Source organism: Rhinopithecus roxellana, chromosome 11 (genome assembly GCF_007565055.1).
Source record: "Rhinopithecus roxellana isolate Shanxi Qingling chromosome 11, ASM756505v1, whole genome shotgun sequence".
NCBI lineage: Eukaryota > Metazoa > Chordata > Mammalia > Primates > Cercopithecidae > Rhinopithecus > Rhinopithecus roxellana.
The window spans coordinates 21,422,874-21,449,999 of record NC_044559.1 but is presented as its reverse complement, the minus strand read 5'-3'; the positions used below and the strand labels follow the sequence as shown (position 1 = coordinate 21,449,999).

Here is a 27,126-nt window from a genome sequence, read left to right as displayed (position 1 = left end):
ATTTGTTTACCAAAATATATTTGTAGGAGTCTTATATGTCTGTTATTTCTGTTTGCATTTAAATGTTTTTGGATACCAATTGAGGAATGAAGAGTTTAGTCTTGATAAAGAATTTTAGGCCATAGCTAGCAGCCAAATCTGGTACTTTTGGGATGCAGTGGAGGCACTGTCTTTGTAGTAACCCTAAAATCATACATGTATCTCTGGCCTTGAGATGGAGGGAGGGGCTGTTGATGTTATTGTTACTGATTAAGTAGATTTTGATTCCCAGTGCTGGCAGTGTTTAAAAATTACCGGAGAGCTTTTTCAAAAAATAGATTTCCAGCTACCCCCAGACCTGTCAATCTAGATTTTTTTAAGAGATGAGCCCCACAAATTCATTTTTAATTGTTTTGTCAGTGAAAAAGCAGAGATATCTGAGAAACTACAAAGTGAAAAGATGAAAAAAAGAGAACATGTAAAAGTTCTACTGATTAACTATGTGAATTGCTCATGATCACTTGTGCCTAATTATAATATGTCATAAAAGCTATACATGAAAATGATGAAAATGCATATTTTGAAAAAATTTGATTTCATCTGTGAAGACGTGTGTCAGATGACGTTTAAGGTGTTATAACTGGTTCCACAGATGAGTCTGCTGCTTTATATTTATACTTTCTATGTGTAGTCTGCATGGCTGTTCAGTTGTTTTGTCTTAAGAAAGGAAGAAATGTTAAAAGAAGAAGAAAATGTTTCCTACCTCCAGTATTCCCTGTACAAAGCCTAACTAAAATAAAATCTCTTTCAGGAAACAAGAAGACAAAAGAAAACATTGAAGAAAACGCGCAAATTTATTGTTGATGGTGTAGAAGTGAGTGTAACAACGTCAAAGATAGTTACAGATAGTGATTCCAAAACTGAAGAATTGCGGTTTCTTAGGTGAGTAGAGAAACAATGTAATTAAAACTGGTTTGTGACTTCTTTTCAGTCTCTGAAAAGTCAGAAGAATAGAGAAACAAAGGTAAATTATTAGCTAATTTTTTATTATTCTTTTACTACCGTTGCACTTGAAAGAAAATTTTTAAAGCTTAAAAAAAAAGTATTTCAGAAGTGTAATTTTTGCTGTCTTCTCTGTCATTACCATTAAATTTTGTCAGACGTCAGGAACTTCGGGAATTAAGATTTCTTCAGAAAGAAGAGCAAAGAGCCCAACAGCAGCTCAATAGCAAACTACAGCAACAACGAGAACAAATTTTCCGGCGCTTTGAGCAGGAAATGATGGTAAAGTCTGATTTTTATACCATTTTATGCCCTTTTGTGTTAATAATGACATTTAGTGCAAAAAAAAAAAAAACCAAAAAAAAAAAAAAAACCAGGTTACAGAACTTGTTCTCTGCCAGATTTCTGTAGCTTTGTGATTTATTTCTGGCATTTTTATCTTTTTGGTGTTCTGGGTGCCTTTTATTGATTTATTCTTTTTTCTTGAGAGGATTTTCTGTCCTAGTCTACCTCAAGCTGTTTATGGTGTGATGGGTTGTTTTATTTTTCTGTCATGAAAACTTAAAATCGTGAAGTCAGTGAACAATGTTCCTAGATTTGCCTATTGCTGAATAATTTTTCAGTGCCCTAATTAGATCTTTCAGATTTGGAATCCAAGATTTTAAGCCAGTTTAGAGCAGTTGCCTTCAAACCTAGATGAGCAGTAGGACTCCTCAGGGGCTTTTTAAAAATGTGCTTTATTCTCTGACTTCTACAGTTAAGCCTCCACATCTCTCTTTCCTGCTGCTAGAGGAAATAGTGCTTACTAATCCCAGGTAGCTGTCACTGAGTCCTTCAGTTTTTGCCTTGTGTCCAAAGTTGGAAAAGGAATTAATAATGTAATATAAAATTTTTGTAATTTATGTTGACTATCTGCCTTAATGTAGGTTAGAAAAAGTATCATTTGAAATGTTATAGTACTCATGTTTTGAATATAGTCCTTGTGTTGACTTGTAATTTTAATTGATAAAGATTGTTTTGTGTAATTAGCCAGGCGAGGTGGCAGGCACCTGTAGTCCCAGCTACTTGGGAGGCTGAGGCAGGAGAATGGCGTGAACCCGGGAGGCGGAGCTTGCAGTGAGCCAAGATGGCACCACTGCACTCCAGCCTGGGCGACAGACTGAGACTCCGTCTCAAAAAAAAAAAAATTTTTTTTGTGTGTCAACTGTGGATTGGGTGGTCAACATGATTACATGAGCTGGATCATAACTGAGATTTCCTAAGAAAATAATGAACTTTTGTTCTCATTGAGTATTTTTATAGTACTTATATTGTTTTCCAAAACCTTGTAAAATCTGTATTTCTCCCCCACCATACTTTCTGAAATGTTTTACTTTTCAGTTTTTTTAAAAAGAAAATATACATTACAAATAAGTAACTATACCTGTATTCAAAAACAGTGTTACTGAGTATTATATAAACAGGAGTCTTGTTGAAAGAGTAGATTTATAATTCCAAAAGATCTATTCCAATAGAATAAGATGTTTATTGTAAGAATCTTAATGTGGAAGAGTAAATCTGAAAATGACAAGTAATCTTATTATTAAATAATAGTGATATTATTAATAGTATTATTTTATTAAAGTAGACTTCAAATAAGCCCTTTGATTTATCAAAAATTTTATTGGCTAAATATTGAAATTTTTCTAATTTGCTTTACTACTTTACAACAATTGGCTATTCTTCTGGATAATCTAAAAACTTTGAACATTCTGCTAGTATAATAGAAAACAAATTTTGGGTCGGGTGCAGTGCCTTACACCTGTAATCCTGGCACTTTGGGAGGCCGAGGTGGGCAGATCACTTGAGGCCAGGAGTTCGAGACCAGCCTGGCAAGCATGGTAAAACCCTGTCTCTACTAAAAATACAGAAAACGTAGCTAGAGAGGGTGTCACATGCCTGTAATTCCATCTACTCAGGAGGCTGAGGCGTGAGAATCATTTGAATCTGGGAGGCAGAGGTTGTAGTGAGCAGAGATTGCGCCACTGCACTCCAGCCTGGGTGACAGAGGGAGATCCTGTCTCAAAAAGAAAAGAAAACAAACAAAAAACAGAAAGGAAAAGAAAAAAAAAAAGACCAGGCACAGTGGTTCATGCCTGTAATACCAGTATTTTGGGAGGCTAAGGCAGGAGGATTACTTGAGCCCAGAAGTTTAAGACCAACCTAGGCAACATAGTGATAGCCCCATCTCTCCCCCCAAAAAACTAAATAAATAAAAAAGATAAGCTGGTCATGGTGGCATGCACCTGTAGTCCCAGCTACTTGGGAGGCTGAAGCAGGAGGATTGTTTGAGCCCAGGAGGCTGAGGCTGCAGTCAACTGTGATTGTGCAACTGCACTCCAACCTGGGTGACAGAATGAGACCCTATCTAATAAATAAATAAAATAGAAAAAAATTTTCCATGTTAGAAAAAAATGAACTCATTTTTTGAGAATTTTCATAACATATTTTAGTGCATTTGACTTTTTATTGTAAAGGTTATAGCACATTACTAAATTTAAATACTAGTTGTGTTCTCTTAGGAAACATCTTTACTATAAGGAGTTAATATGGGTGATGGAAAAATTATCATCTTGAGCTATATTGTTTTACAGAGTAAAAAGCGACAATATGACCAGGAAATTGAGAATCTAGAAAAACAGCAGAAACAGACTATCGAACGCCTGGAACAAGAGCACACAAATCGCTTGCGAGATGAAGCCAAACGCATTAAAGGAGAACAAGAGAAAGAGTTGTCCAAATTTCAGAATATGCTGAAGAACCGAAAGAAGGAGGTAAGTGTACACCACTGTTTTTAATTACTAAAGCTTTTTTTTAAAAAAAAAAAAAAATTGTTTTAAGACTATCTAAGGAATTAGGAATACTAATAATACTTGATAGTTAAATAGCACTCATTCATTCTTTCATTCGGTCTTCTCAGCAGTCATATAGAGTTGTAATAAGGTCAGTCATTATTCCCATTTTACTGCCAAGAAAACTGGAGTAAGAGATTTTAGTGACCTGTTCACAGACTACCCCTAAATGTCCAGCTAAACCTTGAATCAAGTCTTCAAATTGAGTTTAATCCATTTTCCAGTCTACCATTGTCCTTAATGCAAAACATTTAAGTCCTTATACAAAAGTATTTTTTAGAAAACTTACTATGTTGTGTTTGCCAGTGGCAGCAGTAATTCATTTTATTATTTATAAGTTGTCATCTTTAATTCATACTTTTAACAATTTTGTTTGTTGATTAGCTTCATTGCCTTTCATGGATATTGTGCCAAACAAAAGCTGAATAACCTGAAATTTGACATGCTACCTATAACCATCATATTGTGAGGTACTTTGAAGAACTAGAAGTGGAACATATCTGTAAAGTCATTTGATTAGAATGAGTTTTTTCATTGTTTCCTGAAACTGTTTCATTTTGTTATAGAATCTGTTTGCAGTGTAACAGATTGTCATTGCTTCAGAAGGAAGGTTTACATATTAGCATCTCTTTTTGTCCCAAATTAAAACTAAAAGAGCTTTACATGTAGGTAATTTTCCGAGATAATTTTATGATTTATTAACATCTTCAGTATAGGAAGAGGATTTGCCTTTTCATGATATAAAAGACAGCAGAGACAATGATTATGATCAACTTTATTAGGGTTGGAACAAACAGAAACCTCAGCCAAACTAATAAATGCATTTTCACTTTTGTTATACGTCTCAAATACCCAGATTCATTGATTTTAACATTTAAATTGAGAAGAAAATTGAATGTCATATTGCTGAATCTTAAGGATTTGCTTTGAAAAGGATAGAGTCAAACATTAATACAGTGATTTTATGATTTCTTTAGATAAAGATGAATGAAATGATATGTAATTTTGTTTGATGTGGCTTCCATTTCTAAAGATCACTATTATTACTATTTCTTATGTTTTATGTAGAATTGCTGTATATACTGTTGGGTATGACATTACTAGGGCTGCATGTTAATTTTCTCACAAATAGTTTTTGAGATATTCTTTATATCAGTTAAATTTTAAAAATTTTAATTTTTAAATTAAATTTAAAAATTAATCCTAGATATAAAAGTCTCAGTTATTATTTTTGTTTGGGGGGTAGGAGAGTTTCAGCCGCTGAACATGTTTGAGATCATGATATGCATATTTTAAATAATTACATTATGTATTTTTTTCCTTATTGCTAAACTTCTTGCATTTGGGGAGTCTCTTCCTTTTAATGGTGATTTGGTTTCATGAGGGATTACTGATGGGAAATTTTAAATACATGATGTTAAATCAAAATCAGTTTCTTTCACGGACCATCAATAGCATGTGGTGATTTGGAATCTGGTTTCTTTTGGTGCTTCTACTTGTAAACACATGATTGTTTTTCATAGTTGGATTACAGATCTATCGTTAGGTGGAATATACTTCTAAGATTTCAAAATGATTAAAAGAAGGAGCTCTAAAATATACTTCATTCTATATTTTATCTGCTATAATAAATCATAGCTTACTAAACTTACTTTTGAGAGTGCTCATATTACCAATTTTTAAGTTGACAGGCTTGGCTTAACTTGTCAGCAAAGGGAAATGTTATTCTAATCCTATTCAGATACATTCGTTTTTACCACACCATGTATAAAATGGTGTGCTTATGAAGAAACTTAGTATCCATTTATTTCTCCTTTGTGTATTCTAAGACTTGCTTTCCTTTTTTCTTTTCGGCCTCATTAAGTAGATTTTATTTCGCATTGTTTCTTTATTATGATCAAGCCAATTATGAAATTTTGCACTTTTATAAATGGCATTAGCTTTCCTTATGTTCAATATTTCCAACTATGTCAGTAGGTACATTTATAATTTTATGATCTTTCAACAAGGTCAGTTAAATTTATCCCTTTAGTTCAGCATCAGTGCTGCAAGTAATTCTTCGCTGGTTGTCTTTGGATCTTTAAGAGAGAGAATGATGTATAGGGATATTTAGCAACTAATTAACCTTTGTGTGGTGTAATGTTGCTTTCTGCACTGAGATTATGCATGTTCTCTTCTTTCATTCTTTTTCACCAGACTAACACCTATGCTAATGCATGTTGAAAGGAACTTTTTAACAACTTTAATATTTGACTTGTAGCTTATCTGCTCTCATAAATGCTTGCTGTGGAGAAAGTATTATTTCCCCACCTCCTGCATGCTTATACACTGTAGGTTATAAATGAAGTGGAGAAAGCACCCAAAGAGCTGAGAAAAGAGCTCATGAAACGCAGGAAAGAGGAGCTTGCACAAAGCCAGCATGCTCAGGTAACAGCAGCAGCTTAATGCTACTAAAAACAGAAAGCACCATTTTCTTACAGCTTGATAAACCATGGTTGAAAGGGTAAATTTTAAGTGTTATTATTATATGATGTTGACTTCTCCCCATTCAAAAACTCCTGGAATCCTCTTTATTTAATACTAAATTCATACTAATGGTGACATTTAAGTTGCTAATATGAAATTAAGTAGAATTTTTGGAAAGTTGACTCCAGATGAAATAAACAAGTATATGAATGTATAATACACTTATCTGATTTTAATCTTGATGGGAGCTTATAGTTTTAAGTAGTAATGCCAATGTTTTATAGAAAACTTTTAGGACATAAAAATAGAGGATGGTATATAAGCTTTGTGCTTACAAAAACTATGCCCATTAAAACGCTATTATTTCTATAAAGTTCAGTTAGAAGAAAAATAGCAAATGGTAACTTTAAATGGTAGTTCAAACATTACTTTTTTTTTTTTTTTTTTTTTTGAGACGGAGTCTCACTCTGTCACCCAAGCTGGAGTGCACTGGCCAGATCTCAGCTCACTGCAAGCTCCGCCTCCCGGGTTCACGCCATTCTCCTGCCTCAGCCTCCCGAGTAGCTGGGACTACAGGCGCCCGCCACCTCGCCCGGCTAGTTTTTGTTTTTTGTATTTTTTAGTAGAGACGGGGTTTCACCGTGTTAGCCAGGATGGTCTCGATCTCCTGACCTTGTGATCCGCCCGCCTCGGCCTCCCAAAGTGCTGGGATTACAGGCTTGAGCCACCGCGCCCGGCCCAAACATTACTTTTAAGCGTGACAACATAAGCAACTTTAAGACCAGATTTTAAATATTAAGTACCTTGTTTTTCTTTTTGGTTCAGAATCAAGCAGTTAAACAAATAGACTATTTTTTACATATATATAGTTTAAAGCAGCCCGATCTAGGTTATGATAAAGTTGAGCCTTGTCATAAGATGGGTGAATTCTTTTTTTTTTTTTTTTCCAAGTCGGAGTCTCGCTCTGTCTCCAGGCTGGGTGCAGTGGTGTGATCTCAGCTCACTGCAACCTCCACCTCCTGGGTTCAAGCGATTCTCTTGCCTCAGCCTCCCGAGTAGCTGGGACTTACAGGCGTGCGCCACCATGCCCAGCTAATTTTTTGTATTTTTAGTAGAGACGGGGTTTCACCATGTTGGTCAGGATGGTCTTGATCTCTTGACCTCGTGATCTGCCCACCTTGGCCTCCTAAAGTGCTGGGATTACAGGTGTGAGCCACCGCCCTTGGCCGGGTGAATTCTTTACAAAATGAGATAAATTAGTATTTTTAACAGAATTTTCTAGAATTATCTCACATAAAGTCTTTTATATGAAGGAAGGTAAATCTTCTGATTAAATTTATCCTAAGCCTGGAGGCAAGGATAAATGAGCTCAGTTTTCCATTACATGTCAGTGAAAGGAATAAGAGATGTGTATCGTGTATTAATTGTTCTTTTGGATTATCTTTTTAATGTCGTTTTATGTGGTTTAACAAGTGGTTCCCAGACTTGTGGATTTTATAGACCCATAAAAAGAAACATAGAAACAATAAAAACCACTGGGGACCGTGACATGGGCTGCCATTGAAAAATTTTTTTTTAAATTTTGCTAAATAAAGATATTTTAAAACTGCCATTTACTTGTCACCATCATTTCAAAGGAGAGAATATTTTTAACACTATGAAAAATAAGGAAAATATAATCTTAGAATTTACAACTTAAATAAAACTAGCTTATCTGAATAAATTTAGTTTGCTTTTGTTTTTTTCTTGCCATGAGCCATTGAAACATTTTGTCTTGGCCTGGTGTGGGGATTCCTAGTTCAAGGTAGTTAATAGCAAGCGCAGCATTTACTATGTGTCAGGCATTGTTCTAAATGCTCTACGTGTATGAACTTACTTAATCTGAGTTAATTACCCTTGAGGTAGCCTTATTACCCCCATTTTACAGTTGAGGGAACTAAAGCACAGGAAGGCTGAGTGACCCTGCAAAGGTCACACACCTGGGTAATGGTAGAGCCAGGATTCTCATCCAGATAAGTGTGGGTACGTGTTTCACACGCTGATTCACTGCACCATACTGCCTCATATTTAAGCTACCTACTTGTGCTGCAACTTAAACTCTCATCAGCTTGACTCAGTGGTTCTTGGCCATGTCTTGTTACCAAGTGAAGAGGAAGTCCTTGCTGGCCACACATGTACTTTTGGTTAATTTGGATTTTAAACTAGATTAGAATAATATAGTTTTTGCCTTGTAAAGGAATATAGATTTTATTAATTCCAAAAGGCCATATATCAAATTCTAAAGTCGAAACTGAGAATTAGTGTTGAATGAATTAGGTAATACTGTGTTTTAATAAGACTTTGTTGGTAATTATTCGTATAATTTTGGGAATAGGCCAATATTTTCTGAGTAGAGCTGAAAGTAATCATAAATTCCTTCAGTAAATCTAATGAGGAATTTAGTGATCTAACAGATTTTAAAAGTATTTCTGTCTACTGCTTTAAGCGAAGGTACAAAAGCTTTATAACTTTACAGTCTATTTCAAACTTTTTTTGAGAATTCGTAAGTAATGGTCATACAGTCATGCAGCTAGAACATATTTGATCATTTAAGTCCAGTGGTTTTCAAACTATACTAACAGGAACTTTTGAGAAGCAACTCTGGGAGTCCCTAAGAAGGCAGGTACTCTGGGCTGTGAGCCCCTGCTTTTGCTTCAATTCAAGCAGCATCACTTTTGCTGTTTTGTAAACTGGGATTTTTTTGGGGTGAGTTTTACAAAAGGAGGTTCTACTTGCTTAAAAAACAAGAGCAACACACTAGACTTTGGAAACCACTGATCTAGTTCAAATCCTTCATTTTACAGATGAGAAAGAGGTTCCCCTGTTAAGTGACTTGTTCCAGGCCACAAGAAACTCAACATTTGTATAATTATTCTTTTTGTTTACAAAAAGCAATTCAGATATATTCTTACCTGGGAGGTGCATTCTATTCTGATCCACAGGGTGTTGCTCAGGTCATGATTCAGTCTTTTCAGTTGTCATCTTGTGCAGTCTTCAACGCCCAAATGCAGGACGTAAGTCCCACGTGCCTGTGGGAGGATGGCTTCTCCTGTTTTACCTGCCTTTTCACATGTGCTTTTTCATTGTTGGCTTCCTTTGCCAAAATCTAGATGATTGATACATGATAATGTTTGTAATGACAATAATAGCAATAACCTGACTTTAGAGTACAGTATTCTTCAGAATTTTCACATTTGATTCTCATTGCCACCACCCTAATACAGGGATGGAGTCATAACCATTTTACAGATGAAGAAATTGAGGCACAGAAGACTGTGATCTGCCTCAAGTCACATAAGAGATTAACAGTAGAGCTGGAACTAGAGCACTTTTAACACGGTGTTCTGTCTACCCTGCCACAAATTCTAATTTGGGATGTTCATATTTTTCAAGAAAATAAAATATCCTCTCAATAGTATAAGCTTTGCACATGTGAGAAATTGAATGCTGTGATGAGATTTTTATTTTCGTGTGAAGTGACATTTTGATTGCATATACGTTTATGTAGATGTTTTATTGATGGATATGGTCAGAAAAGCCATATTAAAAATAGTGATTTTCATTCCATTTAACTCTATTTTCCATTTATTCAAGTAGTCAATAATGAATAGTGAGTTGCTATTCTCCTTATTGTAGTTTTAAGTTAAGTCTAAAATTCCAAGCTGTATTCTTTCTTGCAGTTTCCATAGGGAAATAACTAGCTCATTTAACACTGTAAGTTTTGTTTGTGATGTTTGATATATACAACAGGAGTAGATAGAATACAGCTTGATTTCAACCCCTCCTTTTTCCTCTGCTGAAATTAGACTTGTTTTTTATTATTGGCAGCTGTTTGACTCTTTTTACAATTTTCTAAGAGAGTAAGGAAAACACTGATTTTTAAAAGGAGAGGGAGAAATTATGAATTACGATCACTTTTCTGATCATTACCATTTTTAGCCTTTCTTTTCATTTAAAATGATCAAATTCTATACAAATAGCCCAATATATCATAACCCTTTCTTACAGTTTTCTAGACCCCAAAGTTGTATTTTTAATGTTTATAGTTATCTGATTAATATGATAAAATTGTTTATCCAAATTTAAACTTGTACTTTTAAAGGGCACTCATTTTACAATTTATGTGTTTACTTTAAAAAATGATTTTTGGCCTTAATAGTTTAGGTTCTTTTGCTGTTGTCTTTTATTTGTTAATCCAAGTGATTAAGTCCATCTGTTTTTTTTTTTTTTTTTAAGGTGAATGTAGTTTGTGTAATCTTTTTGAAATGTGAGTGCTCTTTTCGTACCTGGAAGTAATTTCTAATTATAAATTCCATTGTGAATGTTACTGTATTTGACTTTTGAAGTTAGGAAATTTAGTGAATGTGTAATAACATTAACGTTTTGTTTTGAGGTAATGAAATATATTGGTTACTGTGTAAGGGACCTTTTCAGATAATTTTTAGCTTTAATATAAAAAATCCTTTATACAGTATCTGACTACATAGTTATCCAGATTCTGCTTAATTTTTCAAGTCTGTAGCTCTGTAAGGCAGCTGCGTTCTTTGCTAACTCGAATTGTTAGGACTTGTATGCATTGGACTTAATCTGCCTATCTTGACTTTTACCTGTTGATCCCTATCTTACTTCTGGAACCACACAGTGCTAGTTCTGCCTGCTTCAGTATATAGAACAGTCATAGCTCTTCTTTACCCTGTATGAGTAGCTGCTTTAGGAACACTTCTCTGGTTCTTTCAGGCAGTCATTGTGAGGCATGGTTTCTGAACCCTTTATTCCCAGCTTTGAGTTTTCTGTGGTTTACTCTTGAACTTTTAAAAATGTGATACCAAGGGAAGGGACCCACTACTCTTTATGTGGACTGAGATCAAGACTGTTGATACTTGGGACCAACTGAGTGGAAGCTCCTTGAAGGCAGAACTGTCTTTCATTAATTTTAGGAACCTTCTAAGTAATATAGTGCCCACCATTTACTAAGTGCTTAAAAAAGGTTTTCTTTGAATTGAACTCTTACCTTGTTTAATTTAGACATAAATACAGTAATATGAACAAAAATTGCATAGATGAGAAATTACATTTACTGTTTTAGTGGCACTGGCTAATATTTACCTTTTTTATTTTCCCATAATTATTTATTCACCCCGTCCTTTACTTTTGCATTTAATTTTTTTGTGCCTAAATGTAAGATTTATATTTATGCTAGTTAATTTAGACCCATTGTTTCTGTCTACACAGATTTTTTTGTTTTAATCCTGTATGTAAACCAATGATAAAAATGTTGAACAAAAGAAAACTCTTTGATATTTTTGCAGGTTACGTTGTTTATTGAACAAGTTTGTATATAGAAATTTTACAATTGAAATTAGAGAAACAATTTAATTTTGTTACAAATAGTTACTAGGGAACAGAACAGCTTGAACAACTTTGTCATAAGTTAAAAGATAGGCTTGGAGATTTCGTATCTCTTTAAATAAAACTCAGAAGCCTTTATTCTAGATAGTTGAATTTAAATATTCATTGAAAATTTTTCCAATGATAATTGCCTTAATGATAAAGTTTTACAGGTGACTATAGCCAAGTTGGTAATTGTATTTTATAGAGGCATTCATTAGTCTTTTCTTTCTGCTACTATATATGTATTTATGCTAAAATACAAACGATGATGCAGATGAGACAGCAGCATTTACGACACCAAATTAGTTCACTCTCTGGCATGAACTGTGTCACCTCCAGAGATTGAGGATGGTAGCAAGGCAACCATCCTGAGGAGCAGAGTGAGACTGTCTGTGTATTGAGGAGCTGCCTGGCAGTGAGCCAGACCTCATCAGTCTCTAAGGCCTTAAGAATAGCTCCAAAATGCATATTAGGTTTTGATCTTCTCAAGGATGTGCAAGAGGGGGGATTCCAAGTGAAATTCTGCTTCAGTTCTAAATTCTAAATCCACACAAAGATTGATTGAATACTCCTTAAGTCAGTCACCACCTGCTATAACTGCCAAGAGAGGGATGGACAGATCCAAATTTACATTTCTTCAATTTGGATGTTACTCCTTTTCTTCTATAAATGTATGATTCTAGCAGAAAGACCATCAGTCACTTTAACATTTCTTTTTTTTACACAATAATCGAAGAATGTTTTTCTAAACAGAAATTTCGCATTTGGGTAGATAGTGTGTACTCAATAAATATTTGTTGAATGAATTAGTGAATCCCAAACATGTTTGTAGAATTCTAGGATTATACAAATTTTCTTGATAGATTTATAGTATGTAACTCACTTTCCTATCCCCAGTTTGCATTTCTCTAGCAATGCATTACTTCTCATTAATTTCTCAAACTATTGTTCTTCTTTTTAGGCACATGCTGTAGATACAGAAGCTATCTTCTTCTGTTAGGATAGCCATGGTATTTCTTCCTAAAATTTATCTCCTAAAATTCTTCCTCCTTAGTTCCCCAAATTCTGGTATCTGTTTCACCTATTAGCTCTTAATTGCCTTTCTTCCTAGAGGACATTTCTTTTCTTTTCCTTTTTTTTTTTTTTTGAGATGGAGTCTCGCTCTGTCACCCAGGTTGGAATGCAGTGGCATGATCTCAGCTTACTGCCACCTCCGCCCTCTAGATTCAAACAGTTCTCCTGCCTCAGCCTTCCTCATAGCTGGGATTTACAGGCGTGTGCAACCACACCTGGCTAATTTTTGTATGCTTAGTAGAGATGGGGTTTCACCACGTTGGCCAGGCTGGTCTCGAACTCCTGACCTCAAGAAAACCACACATGTTGGCCTCCCAAAGTGCTGGGATTACAGGCATGAGCCACCACACCCGGCACCTAAAGAGCATTTCTTATTTATCCTTGTTTTAGTCATACCATAGTGGAATGAGTAATCAGTTTTAGAAACTGCAAATTTATTTTTCTCTCAAAGATGCTAGTCTAATAGGGCACTTTAATTATGAGTGGGCTATATGCTTATTCTGTATGTATCATTCATAGTTTATAATATTATGTATTCTAATGCTTTTTTCTTAGACTGAATTGGATAACTAAATACATTTGTACTATATAATGTTGGTGATTTTAAAATCCAGCTAACTTTGCAAACTTGGTTTGGAACTCTTGTTAACCACTAATATATACAGTCATATAGATAAATGGATGTTTAGTTCATTAGATACTTGTTAACTGACAATTAACTGTTTTTAATAGGAACAAGAGTTTGTTCAGAAACAACAGCAAGAATTAGATGGCTCTCTGAAAAAGATCATCCAGCAGCAGAAGGCAGAGTTAGCTAATATTGAGAGAGAGTGCCTGAATAACAAGCAACAGCTCATGAGAGGTAACTTTTTAAAAAATACTGCAAAATGTAGAATTCCTTACGACAGTAGCAGTGAATGTAAACATAGAACCTTTAAAATTTCTTCTTGCCCTGATGATGCTGGAAATATATCTGAATAATTTCCTGTACTTGTTATGCCTTATAGTTGTTAGTATACCTAATGGTCGCATGTTAGAATGGGATTTAAAGTACTTATTTTCCCTAACAAATTAGCTTAGATTTTTTTTTTCTTTCTTATTAAGATGATTAAATAGAATTTTGGTGTTCACGGTAGGACATTCTCTGTTTATACGACATTAGAACAGAATGGAAAGAGGTAATAGATATTGCCTTACATTGGTTAAAATTGCACTTACAGCTCAGAATGTCAATATGTGTGTACAAGTTAGTGTATTTAGAATACTTTTATGTAAATATTAAAATGAAGAGCAAAGTACATTAGTAAAAAGAGCAAAGTGACATTTTGAAAACTGCTGTCTTCTAGCTCGAGAAGCTGCAATTTGGGAGCTCGAAGAACGACACTTACAAGAAAAACACCAGCTGCTCAAACAGCAGCTTAAAGATCAATATTTCATGCAAAGACATCAGCTACTTAAGCGCCACGAGAAGGTTAATGAAAGGAAAATATCTTCATTTTTTTGTTCGTTTTAAAATTTGCAAAGCTGTTTAGTTTTGAAACTTACTTTTCTTAGACAATGAATTTTAGATGTCCTTTCTGTCTTTTTTTTTTTTTTTCTTGAGATGGAGTCTCGCTCTGTCGCCCAGGCTGGAGTGCAGTGGCATGAACTTGGCCCACTGTAAGCGCCGCCTCCCAGGTTCACGCCATTCTCCTACCTCAGCCTCCTGAGTAGCTGGGAGTATAGGCGCCCGCCACCACACCTGGCTAATTTTTTTTGTATTTTTTTAGTTGAGATGGAGTTTCACTGTGTTAGCCAGGATGGTCTCAATCTCCTGACCTCATGATCTGCTCACCTTGGCCTCCAAAAGTGCTGGGATTACAGGCGTGAGCCACCACACCCGACCTCCTTTCTGTCTTTTATCCTACAATTTCTTGGATGAAGTTTGGAGTAATTAATTGTATCTTGATCATGATTGCAAATTTCTTTTCTACAAATTATAAGGAAAATAACTAATTAAAATGCTTAAAGATGTTTTACACATTGTAATCTTCATCTTGGCTCTCAAAGGTAGCTATTTTGGCTCCATTTATGGTTAAAGTATCTTGAAGTATGGACTCCTTGTGCTTATTAAAAGAGTTTCAATGTAAGACTCTTATCACTAATAACTTTTTCTTTTTATTCTTTTGAGACAGAGTCTCGCTCTGTCACCTGGGCTGGAATGCAGTGTCACTCAATCATAGCTCACTTAACCTCGAACTCCTGGGTTCAAGGGATCCTCCTCCCTCAGCCTCCCGAGTGCATTCATGCACCACCACACCCTGCTAATTAAAAAAAAATTTTGTGTGTGGAGACAGGGTCTCACTATGTTGCACAGGCTGGTCTCAAACTCCTAGGCTCAAGTGATCCTCCTGTGTCAGCCTCCCAAAGTGCTGGGATTACAGGTGTGAGCCACCAGACGCGGCCTAACTTCTTACAAGTTATTTTGTGCCTACCATTTTGCTGGTCACTGCAACAAGGGAGGGGGCAATTATAGGAAACAACAACAACAAAATGACATATTTGAGTATGCGTGTCGGTACTGACTCTTGTTTCTATGTCACTGGATTCTATTTAAAACTTTCATAGGAAACAGAGCAAATGCAACGTTACAATCAACGACTTATTGAGGAATTGAAAAACAGACAGACTCAAGAAAGAGCAAGACTGCCCAAGATTCAGCGCAGTGAAGCCAAGACTCGAATGGCCATGTTTAAGAAAAGTTTGAGAATTAACTCGACAGCCACACCAGATCAGGACCGTGATAAAATTAAACAGGTAAATATGCAAATTAGTCTGTCCTCTTTTAGGTTTTAAAGTTTTGAATGACCATTAGAAGTGCTATGAAATTCCTTTCTTTCTAAACAATTAGAGCTACCTTAGGCTTGTTGATGTTCACTTTAACTCTGAGGTCTGGGGCTATAGATATATGGCATATACCAATTAGTCTTCCCCAGGATGGTGGTCACAGAGAGCGAAGCCCTTCCTCCTATACCAGCTCCTGAGCTACACTGGTCCTAAGACCAGCCCTGGGAATGAGATGACTTGGACAACTTTTCAAGTCAAGATATATGGCCTCACTGTGATACTTTTGTAGTCACGGTCACACACACAAATTAACTGAGGTCACTAAGCAGATAGAAGGATCAAGGTTTTAATCAGAAGTTCCTGCTCCCTCCTGAAGCTGTGATGTGGGCTCCAGGTTTGAGTCTCAGCATATTATTACTTGTAGTTTCAGTTTGTTGTGCCTTGTTTTGTTACATTCCTTTATATCTTCAGAATATATAGAAATCACATGCTTCTAAACTATAATTTATCTTTTTTTCTTATTTATAGTTTGCTGCACAAGAAGAAAAGAGGCAGAAAAATGAGAGAATGGCTCAGCATCAAAAACATGAGAATCAAATGCGGGATCTTCAGTTGCAATGTGAAGCCAATGTCCGCGAACTGCATCAGCTGCAGGTCAGATACAGAAGCCTGACAGCAAAGCCATAGGATGCAGCAGCACAGGTGGCTGCTTTTGAGAGAACAGTAGCTAGCCAAAGTCAACTGCACCACACTTACGAACATGCTGGTGTTGAGAGGTTCTGTTTTTTGTACAGATCCAAATGAAGATCAGTTTAGTATCATAGGTGCTTGTGTAGATTATATATAACCATGATTAATGTAAACATGAAGCTAAATTATAACCTAAGAAATTGAGTCTTTCAAAAGCAGTATTGAGTATGGTTTTTAGTATATTTTGCATGAAGATGTGGAGAGTTTCAAAATGATGTAGACAGTTTTGTTGTCATATTCTGAATTTTTTGTCAGATTCTAAATTTAGAATTTCTTTTCCTTTTAGAGGGAAATAGTTTTTTTTCTTCTAGGTTTTTGACATAAGTGGTAAGTTAAATATATGGGAAGTTTTCTCCTGGGAAATTTAAAGGTTACTTGAGAGAGGGCTGATTTAGGACCTTACATAGAGTGTACAGCCCATCTAAAATGTTTAAGATTTCAGAGTAGTGTATAAATGTGGGTATCTATATATTTGCTTAATTTACTATAGTAGAACAGATCTTAATAGGTTGGCCTAATAGGCCAAGAGATCTATTAGGCCAACCCTTTGGTACCAGATCCCACATTCTGTACTCACGGGTAAAATGTATGCAAGCTGCCTTCTGAAGTGTCAGTTTTATGAGCAAATCTTCTTAGAAAGGAAAAACAAAAGCTCAAGCTAGTTCTTTTTAAGTTCTTTCTATGTGATATGTAATAGTTCTAGCTTATAAACTTGTAAAAATGAAGCTGTGATTCATTTCCTAATTCATGGCCCTTGGTTTTTATAGAGAAAAATTTGAATCTCAGTAATACCATGATATTTGATGAGCAATTTATTATTTTGGAAGGTAATTGTATTTGTGAAAAATTGCTTAGTTGATCTGAAATTTTTTAAAATCCTAACTTTATTTTCAGAATGAAAAATGCCACTTGTTGGTTGAGCATGAGACTCAGAAACTGAAGGAGTTAGATGAGGAACATAGCCAAGAATTAAAGGAGTGGAGAGAGAAATTGAGACCTAGGAAAAAGGTAAATAAAAGCTTTAATTAAAATGATATGTACTCATCCATCTACCCAGCTATTGGCTCTTTACCTACTGTGTGTCAGGTACAGTGTCAGGGGCAGGAAACAGAGAGATGAAAAGATGAAGTTTCTATCCCCAGAAGGTTTGGAATCTAGTGACAAGCAGTTATGAATTGGTAGGGTCATTGCTCTGAAGGAGGTGAGTACAGGACACAGGGGAAAGGAACAGAATGTATAAGAGAGGAGGAAGAGAGCTTAAATCTGCCTGGGTAAGTCAGGGAAGGTCTTCAAGAAGAGATACTTTACAAGCCAAGTGAGTCTTGAAGGATGAGTAAGAACTTGCTGAGCGGATGGGCTGATTGGAGTGGAATGGGATGATTTGAGTAGAGAGAAGAGAATGAGTGAAAAGGAAGTATACAGAGAATTGCAGATCGTTCTGTATCATTGGAGTATAAGAGGGGGTGTGCCGGTGTGTAGTCGTTAGGGAGGAAGAAAAGGAAGGAAGTGATGACAGCTGAGTCTGAACAGGTCAACCGCAGCCATATTACAAGGCCCTGGTATTCTATGTAAACTTGAAATCTGGTAAAATAGGGATGGTGTCTTCTCTGTCTCCCTCCTTTCCCTTGTTTGTACTTGACACCCTATTCACCTGATCTTACCAGCTAACCATGTCACCTGAGTTTTTGCTATCACTATATGATCTCTGACCCATTGCTACTCAAACTTAAACCTTTGTTTTGTGGGGGCCTTCCTGCCTACTATACGCTTCCACCATTCCTTTCTTCCATCCATCCAGTCAGTCAAGGAAATACGTATTTAGCTATGTGCCAACGGAAGTGAAGTGACTAAATGAGTTCATAGTGTGGCTTTTTGTTTGTTTGTTTAGACAGAGTCTCACTCTGTCGCCCAGGCTGGAGTGCAGTGGCGCGATCTCGGCTCACTGCAACCTCCGCCTCCTGGGTTCAAGCAGTTCCCCTGCCTCAGCCCCCTAGGTTTTTGGGATTACAGGCATCCACCACACCTGGCTAACTTTTGTATTTTCAGTAGAGACGGGGCTTCGCCACGTTGGCCAGGCTGGTCTCGAACTCCTAACCTTGGGTGATCCACCCACTCCGGCCTCTCAAAGTGCTGGGATTACAGGCGTGAGCCACCATGCCCGGCCCGTAGTGTGGCTTTTTAATTTAAATTTTATTTATTGTTAAAATTTTTGAATAGGTAATGTATTCATGTAGTTTAGAATTCAAAAAGTACAGAATTGTAAACGGTGAAAAATCTCCTTTACCTCCTTGCGGCCTAACATCTGTCTCAAACACCCCAGTTGAAGTTGTTGACAGTGGTCACAAGTGAGTTGCTAATAATCAAATTCTATGACCTTATTTAACTGTTCTCATTAAAAAGTCTTGTTTCTTAAAATTCTCCTCTCACTTGGCTTTTGTGACCCAGCTCTGCTCATTCTCTGTGTTCTTTATCCCCTTTTGTCTCCAGAAATGTAGACATTTCTCAGTTTTGCCCCTTTGGTAAAGAACAGTCTTTACCTGGATGATTTTATTGCTAGTCATGGCTTCAACTGTTGCATATAGACAACTCCGAAACTTAAATGGTAGCGGTTGTATAGAGCACAAATTGTGAAGTCATACAGACGTGGGTTCAGATCTCAGCACTGACATTTACTTACTAATTTTCTCACTTACCATTTGTAGGCCTAGTTTTCCTAATTTGTAAAATGAGAATATACTACCTACCTCTTTGGTGTCGTTTATACAGCAGTTATCTAGTACCTGAGCTATAGTAATGGTTCAGTGAATGGTTGCTATTGCTAGTATTGTTTCTTGTTTTTATTATCAGTTTGAGCACTAAGCGCCCATTTTCCATCGGGATGTTCTGTTCCTCCTCATTTCACCTAGGCCTTGTGGTTCCATTTTTTGGTCACTGTATCTCAGTAGCACCTATACTCAACCTCAGATGTTCTGTATCTGCTCTCCTTTCTTTGTCTTTGTAACAATTCATCACCACCAGACCCATTTGTTTATTGTCCCCTCTTGTGAGTGAGAATATAAACTCCTTAAAAGCACGCCATGATCACTTCATTTATTGATACCTACCCAGTTTCTAGAACAGTTCCTGGCACATAGTACAGATGACTACATACCTGTTCAATGTTGACTAAAGATTATAAACTCAGTAGAGAGAAAACCAAACTCAGCATCCTTTTCCTTCATCTCCGTCTCACCTTTCCCCGCTCACTGCAGGCTGCTCACCGCCAGATGTTCCTTCATCTCCATCTCACCTTTCCCCGCTCACTGCAGGCTGCTCACCGCCAGATGTTCCTTCATCTCCATCTCACCTTTCCCCGCTCACTGCAGGCCACTCACCACCAGATGTTCTTCATCTCCATCTCACCTTTCCCCACTCACTGCAGCCCACTCACCGCCAGATGTTTCTTCATCTCCGTCTCACCTTTTCCCACTCACTGCAGGCCACTCACCGCCAGATGTTCTTCATCTCCGTCTCACCTTTCCCCGCTCACTGCAGCCCACTCACCGTCAGATGTTCCTTCATCTCCGTCTCACCTTTCCCCGCTCACTGCAGGCCACTCACCGCCAGATGTTCTTTTCTACATTCCTGTTCTCTTAACTGACATCTATGCTAGAAACCAGAATTATTTTTCATTTCTGTCACACCCTTCATTCAATCAGATGCCAATTAATTTGGACAGTTTTTCATAACGTGTCTCCTTTCTTTCTCACTGCTATCCTGGTGCTTGCTTAAATTGTTCAGGAATGGCCTAATGGGCCTTGTAGTTTCTAGTTCCCTTTCCTTTCTTCCCACTCGCCTGCCATCACCAGAGGATTTATCCTCAAGAACATCTCTTGACACTGTCATAGTGATGTTGAGAAATCTTCAGTTCCATCAGAGTAAAATGTAAATTATTGATTCAGTTTGACTGTGAAGCCTTCATAGTGCCACACCTGAGTCACAGTCACCCTTTCTGGCTTCCTCTCCCACTAGCCACTTTGTTCCCAGTCCATGTTCCAGCCTTGGGTATAATGACCAGTCCTAACACCAGCTCCTCAGCTTCCTGCCTTTGTGCTGTGTTTCAGCTCTGTCTGGCATGCCTTCCCCATATTGCCTATCAAATTCTTATCTTTCCTTCAGCACTAAGCTCATGTTCCACCTCTTTTGAGAACCCCTCCTATATCCTTCCTTCTTTTCCTGTGCTTTGTACCTCTACAGCACCACTTATCCCTGAATCACTTCTCCACAAAGTCATTGATACCTGTAACAAAATGCCATAAACTGGAGGCTGGGGAGTCTGAGACCAGGGTGCCAACACGGTCACGCTATGGTGAGGATTCCAGACTGCCGACTTCTCACTGTGTCCTCACACGGCGGAATAACAGCTCTCTTTAGCCCTCCATGAAGGCACTTATCCCATTTGGAGGGCTCCACCTCATGACCTCATCACCTCTCAGAGGTCCCACCTTCTGTGCATAGTGCCGCACATTAGGGATTAGGTTTTTATATGGATATGGGGAGCACAGACATTCACATCACAACGGTGCCTCTTGTATTTCTCAAGCGCTTACCTTTGCTCTGTATTGTGGGGGTAAAATGATTCTGGTTTAGATTGTACCTTTAAACAGCTTATCTTATAGCGTAGTGTGAAAGAAAAGACAGGCGCGTCGCAACTCAAATAACAAGTAGGCAGGGTAAGTGCCATGTGGGAGAAACAGATAATAGTTAATAATAGGTACCGTATATTAGAGTGCGTAGTATGTGGAAGTACATCATTATCACATTTAGACTTCACATAGCACATTATCCCTATTTTTACAGCAGAGGAATTGAGGAATTAAATGGTTCTCTAATATAGGGAAGGTAAGTAATGGACCTAAATTGTCCATTTATGTGACTGAGCTGGACTTGCACATAGGGCTCTGCAAAGCTTATGATCTTAAAAAATTGAGCAGGCATGTCTTCTTGAGGATAATATACAAAGAAAGTGTTTTGGACAAGCAGTTTTATCTGGACTGTCAGCATAAATTCTATATGTAATACCAGCACATAACAATTTCTTTTTCCCTTTCTTTTTAAGACACTGGAAGAAGAGTTTGCCAGGAAACTACAGGAACAGGAAGTATTCTTTAAAATGACTGGGGAGTCTGAATGCCTTAACCCATCAACACAGAGCCGGATTTCCAAATTTTATCCTATTCCCAGCTTGCATTCCACCGGATCATAACAATGGGAAACATTCTGTGCGTGGGTTTGGCTCTTTCAGTGTGTCATTCTGTTCTCATCTTCTGCCACAGTCTCTGTCAGATAACTCACGAAGACAATCACCTGCCTCACCTTCTAGCTGTTTTCCTTTTTTTTTTTTTTTTTTTTTTAAAAAAAAAAAGCAAAGATGAAGGGAAAACAAACTAAGATAGATGCTAGGCCATGTTGGCAAAGTAGCATCTTGGTGACTAAGGTGACTTTGTATATTCATCTTAAAAATTATGTTCTTTAGACACTGCTACCTGAAAACTGTTGGAGAAATAATGTTTAAAGTTATTTAAGAAAAACTGTTACATCACTAAGTATTAATAAATTCCTTTTACCTGACGTAACTTCTCATTGATGCCTAAATTCTATAGTTGAAGCTCTGCTGTAGAGCGTTGGGATAATTTTCTTTTGGTGGATCAGCTCTCATAAAAAAGCTATGATTTGCTCAACTATGCTATTGACTCAGTAGATGAATATATTTTTTCTTTAAATAGGAACAACCTCTTTTAAAAGAGAAAAATTATTTCCGTGATTTGTCAAAACGAATTACCTCTTTAGGCATGAGCTAATAATTGAGGGTGCTGATTTTCTTAAGATAGTGCCTGAAACACTACACTTCAGTCAAGTCGTAAGTAGGATTTTCTTTTTGATCAACAGGGACAAAAACATCCTTAGAATTAAACATGGTTGTTTTGGAATTTTTGCTTCTCTTACCATTTGATAGAAATTTTCATCCTAAAACACATATACAAAGTTTGGAAAGATGAAAAAAGGAGGTAGCTTTTAGATTGCAAATTGGAAATGTAAAACTCATGAAACTTAAGCAGTGTAGGTTTAGCTGTCTCTGTTTATTTTCTAAAATAATACCTGAGCTGGTTACATGATTTCTCTCCATCTTAGCTAATTCTGTTTAAAACTCTGTCAGAGGCCTGCAGGCTGTGAGTTATATTTATAAATATATCTTTGGAAATTAATCTTAAAAGAGGCATTTGTTCAGAATACTTTTTTAAAAGTTTAAATATTTAGGCACATGTCAGAAATTACTTTTCCTTATTTTGAAATGAGGCTACTTATGTCTTGGTTTTATTTTGTTCCATGTTTAAATCATTCACTTTGATTTGAGTGGGAAAAGCCTGAAGCCTTTATCATGTGGTTGCTGATGTGTATAATTATTAATGAAATGTTCACTCCTAGTCCCTTTTGAGGCTTAGAATTTCAACCACGTGTCAGGTCAGACAGTATTATAAACTGTACTTTGCTGTGTGAGACAGCACATTTGTAAATGATGCCTGCTGCCTGCCATTTTCAACCTATTCTCTCCAAGAGTGCTAGGTACCAAATTGTCAAAGTTTGTTTTTAGTTATATTCCTTTTGAGGCTGGTAAAAAATTTAAATGGAACTTTGTGGGAACCCTGATTCATATTTAGAAAATGTAAATGTCTGTAGCACTTTCTTGCAGTTAATTTGAAAACTTTGGATGCTGAACTTTGTTTTGTCAGTGATTTAGATGATTTAAAAATGCATGTGTGATTTTAATTTTGTAATTGTTTTGACAAGCATAATTTACTTGGACAACTTTGTAGGTAGCCTTAACTTCTGGCCAAGTTTGTTTTTTATATAAATATATATACGTATATATATATACATGTTATGTATGGTTGTAAATTCATACACTTATTACACGAATGTTACTGTATACAAAACTCTTAATGCTTTATTCTCAAATGCTGGGTTGAAAAATGTTTTGAAAGCCTTTTAAAATATATATCTTTATAAAGTAATATTCAGGATGATGATAAAAATTGTTTATATTGTTATGATAAAAATGACAGTATAATGTTGCCCAGTGTATTTAATGATTTATTTGAAGAGGGATTGGGAAGGAACATTTTCAAAACACTTTCTCCTTTGAAATTTTCAGTTTATTGACTTAAAAAATGAATACCTCAGGCAGTAGACTTTTTTTTTCCAGTATCATTTAATTGATACCCTGTGTGCTAAATAGTGTGTGGTGCCTGATTAATTTGGTCTGAATATTTGATTCTTTCTGTTCCTTTCAACTTGACATTCAGAGTATTGATTCAAGGAGAGAGGCTCAGAGTAGAATGGTTGACGCTGTGGGTAAGGTTGCAGCAACTCTCGGATCTCCCTCAAAACTGCCTTTTGGATTCAGTGTTTGTGCTTGAGTTCGCTTTCAAATATGACCATATTCGTGTGGGTGCAAGACTGTACAGTGACACATATGTAGAGGTAAAGCATTCATTTTAATACGTAAAGTTATATAAATCTTTTCAAAAAGTGTTTTGTTATAAAATATGCTGTTTGTACCCATACCAGCCCCACCTCTTCTGAGACCCTGTATTCAAATAGATGATAGTGATCTATCTTTCTTGCATGAAGTATAGGTGGGGAGTGGGCGAGGGGCACAGACTTCTTTGAAATGGAAGAGTGCAGTCAAATCTACTCCTGATTTGGCTTTTTGTTGCTGTGGCAGAATATGCCATGAAACACATAAAAACTTCTCCAAACGTGCACCCTCATCAGCCACCTCCTCCCCTCTTTCCCTGAGTGCTGTAAACACAGCAGACCTGCACACTTCTGCAGATCCAGCTCCTAGAGCTTGGGGTACCAGGCTGCCTTTCCTAGTCCTGTCAACAACCATACGGTGTGAATTGCTGAATTAGCTGCTATTCTATGTAGAGTCACATTAAGCTTTTTCTTATCTTTTTCTATGGGGAAGCTATAGGGTGGGTAAGGAAAAAATGTTGAATGCTTTTACTTTGCTGAAAATATAAGAACTCTCTTGTGACAGGATACAGCAAATTATAATTAAATATAAATTACCAGAACCAGAGCTACCTCTAAGTCATACTTCCTCAAGCACAAAGCTCTCAGGCATATGAGACCCACTTTAATGAAGGGTCTCTGATTTCTTGAGCATCAGCGAGTTTCAGAAGTGACTATTTTTTTGTACTCTTTTAGTTTCCTTGTAACTGTACACTTTTTCCCATTCCACACTGTGCTTAAATAACAAAGACTCTTCTGAGAAGCCAAATTCTTTCCAGGTATTAACTAGAGATATTGTTGATTAAAGAAAATCTAGAAGTGAAGAGAGTTCCAGTTCTAATAGTCTTTTGATGAACAGTTCTTTTCTGAGAAATGTTTATAAGAAATGGGGTGATACTTTAAATGCTTTTCTTAAGTTGAAGGCACAACAGTTAATGGCTGTATTGTTGCTGTTCTGTTGCTGACATGTTTCTGATAAAGCTTTAACATTCCTGCTACTAATCTTGGCGGAGAGTGTTTGCCAGGTTTCAGTGTGGGCTGCAGCTTTTTGTGCTCCTTATCTGGTTTGCAGTGTAATGAGTTCATAAGCTAAATTTTCAGAAATAAGTTTGTTTCAGATTATGCCTCTTGTCTACTTGGGAGCAACATGTCCTTTCAATCATGGGATTGACACATGAAAAATAAAGTTATTTCTTAATCAATTTTGGGAAGCAGTCTTTTATTGAGAATCTTTGAAACTGGAGTGTCCTGCCTGAGAAACTTTGCAGTTGTTGGTCCTAGTTATACTGCAAAACTTGCAGTCCCCCAGGTCTTCTGACTCTCCCAGAGTTAGTATTCCTAGCTGTCTGTAGTCCGCAGCACACACGCAAACACACACACACTCAAATATAGTTTCTAGTGGTAACTTGCTGGGGGTTGTCTTTCAGCATGCAAACCCCTCCTTTGGGAGGTGCTTAAAATATTTCTGTCAGCCTGTGTATATATGTGTATGTTTTTAATTTCTTTCCCCCTTGGGATGGATGATTTTTCTCACCAAGCATTTCACAAATCATATGACATCACTTCTGCAGAAATAATCTCGTCGTCATTGATAATGTTCATGCAAGATTCAGTAGACACTAGGCAGCACGTGTCCAGCTGGAGGGAGGCATGGAGTGTCATTTTCTAATCTAGGAGCGCTGTGCACTATTGAGCTCATTCTTGACTTAAAAAAAAAAAAATGAAACAAAAGAGGCTCACATCCATTGCCGTCCAGCTGAGGACATAACCTCATATCTGCCCATCCTCTTTCTGAGTTTTGTCCAGAGAAGGTCGTATGTTTGGACTTACACCCTATTTTACTTGAGCATAAAACACTATGAAGACTTTCGGTATCTTAGGCAAATCTAGTAACAAGGGAAAAACTCCTATGTCTTGATTAATCAAGATAAGGATCACTATTAAAGGGGCTATAATACTTGAACCCCTAAAGCTACTTTTTTAAAAGGGTCAAAACATCTTTTCCCCCCTTTTTTTGAAAGTTACTTTTAATAAGTGTAAAAGCTACAATTAAAAAGTAAAAAATTCAGCCTTTGGGTAAAAATAATTCTAATGAAAAAAATATTTAAAAGGCACAATTCCTTTATTATACACAATAGTTTTCATTAGACAGTAAAACTCAAGTTGTTTGAAGTCTAGAGGCTGTATGAACTAATTTTTATTTTATTTTTGTTTTATTTTTTGAGATGGAGTCTCGCTGGCTGGAGTGCAGTGGTGCGTTCTTGGCTCACTGTAACCTCCACCTCCCGGGTTCAAGTGATTCTTCAGCCTGAGCCTCCCAAGTAGCTGGGATCACAGGTACCCGCCACCACGCCAGCTAATTTTTTTGTCTTTTTAATAGAGATGGGGTTTTGCCATGTTGCTCAAGCTGGTCTCGAACTCCTGGGCTTAAGCAATCTGCCCGCCTCAGTCTCCCAAAATTCTGGGATTACAGGCATGAGCCACCGCACCCAGCCTCATTTAAAAAAAAAAAAAAAACTCATTAATTCATAGCAAGCAATTATCAGGATATAATAAAAGGCAAAAAGACCACGTAGAGTGTGTAGTGCTTGACTGGTTGTTGCCGTTAGGGGTTGATACAGAGGAAACAAGTGGAGCATTTTTTATGGGATAATATGAGATACTCAGCAGAGACCTTATGGAAAATAAACAGTCTTTTTAGAAGAGTAGTGGTGTAGAAGTAGATATAATTTAATCCCATTTTTAATTATCCAGCAATTTGAGAGTCACAACTTGTAACAAATTCATGAAGTGGCCAAGTATAGTCTCTTCTGAATTGGAGTGTCTGATTTTACTGTACATTTCTTTGGGGCATTTGAGATTTGTACATTTTTCTTTAATAGAAGGTTTTATATTCCATATATTACTTACCCTACAATCATAACTCCATTGCCCCAGGATAAAGCACTACCTAATTGCAAATCATCTTCTTCCTCATTTCTTGCATGTTTATTTCAGATAACTTATGCTTAGGGAAAACTTTAATATACTTTGTAAAAATCCCCAGATTGAGTTCATATTTGGCAGGTATCTAAAGATTTGCCTTTAAAGACTTCAGGGATTGAATGAAATACCAGGAGCTGTGCCCCAAAATACAACCACTTTTGCTTTC

The 27,126-nt window shown here is 36.7% G+C and overlaps 1 protein-coding gene across 2 annotated transcripts in view; it reads left to right on the top strand.

Moving 5' to 3' along the window:
* The window catches only part of SLK (STE20 like kinase), a 63,901-nt gene extending 38,724 nt beyond the window's left edge, over positions 1-25,177 (top strand). The window contains exons 10-19 of one of the 2 annotated variants that reach the window (XM_010356214.2): positions 791-921; positions 1,140-1,263; positions 3,615-3,794; positions 6,207-6,299; positions 13,575-13,704; positions 14,189-14,313; positions 15,450-15,638; positions 16,197-16,322; positions 17,313-17,426; positions 21,517-25,177. In XM_010356214.2, coding sequence (XP_010354516.2) covers positions 791-921; positions 1,140-1,263; positions 3,615-3,794; positions 6,207-6,299; positions 13,575-13,704; positions 14,189-14,313; positions 15,450-15,638; positions 16,197-16,322; positions 17,313-17,426; positions 21,517-21,663 — 1,359 coding nt within the window. In that variant the 3' untranslated portion in view covers positions 21,664-25,177. The remainder of the gene's footprint in view (positions 1-790; positions 922-1,139; positions 1,264-3,614; positions 3,795-6,206; positions 6,300-13,574; positions 13,705-14,188; positions 14,314-15,449; positions 15,639-16,196; positions 16,323-17,312; positions 17,427-21,516) is intronic. The other variant, XM_010356215.2, reaches the window with a different exon arrangement.
* Positions 25,178-27,126: the final 1,949 nt, after the last annotated feature.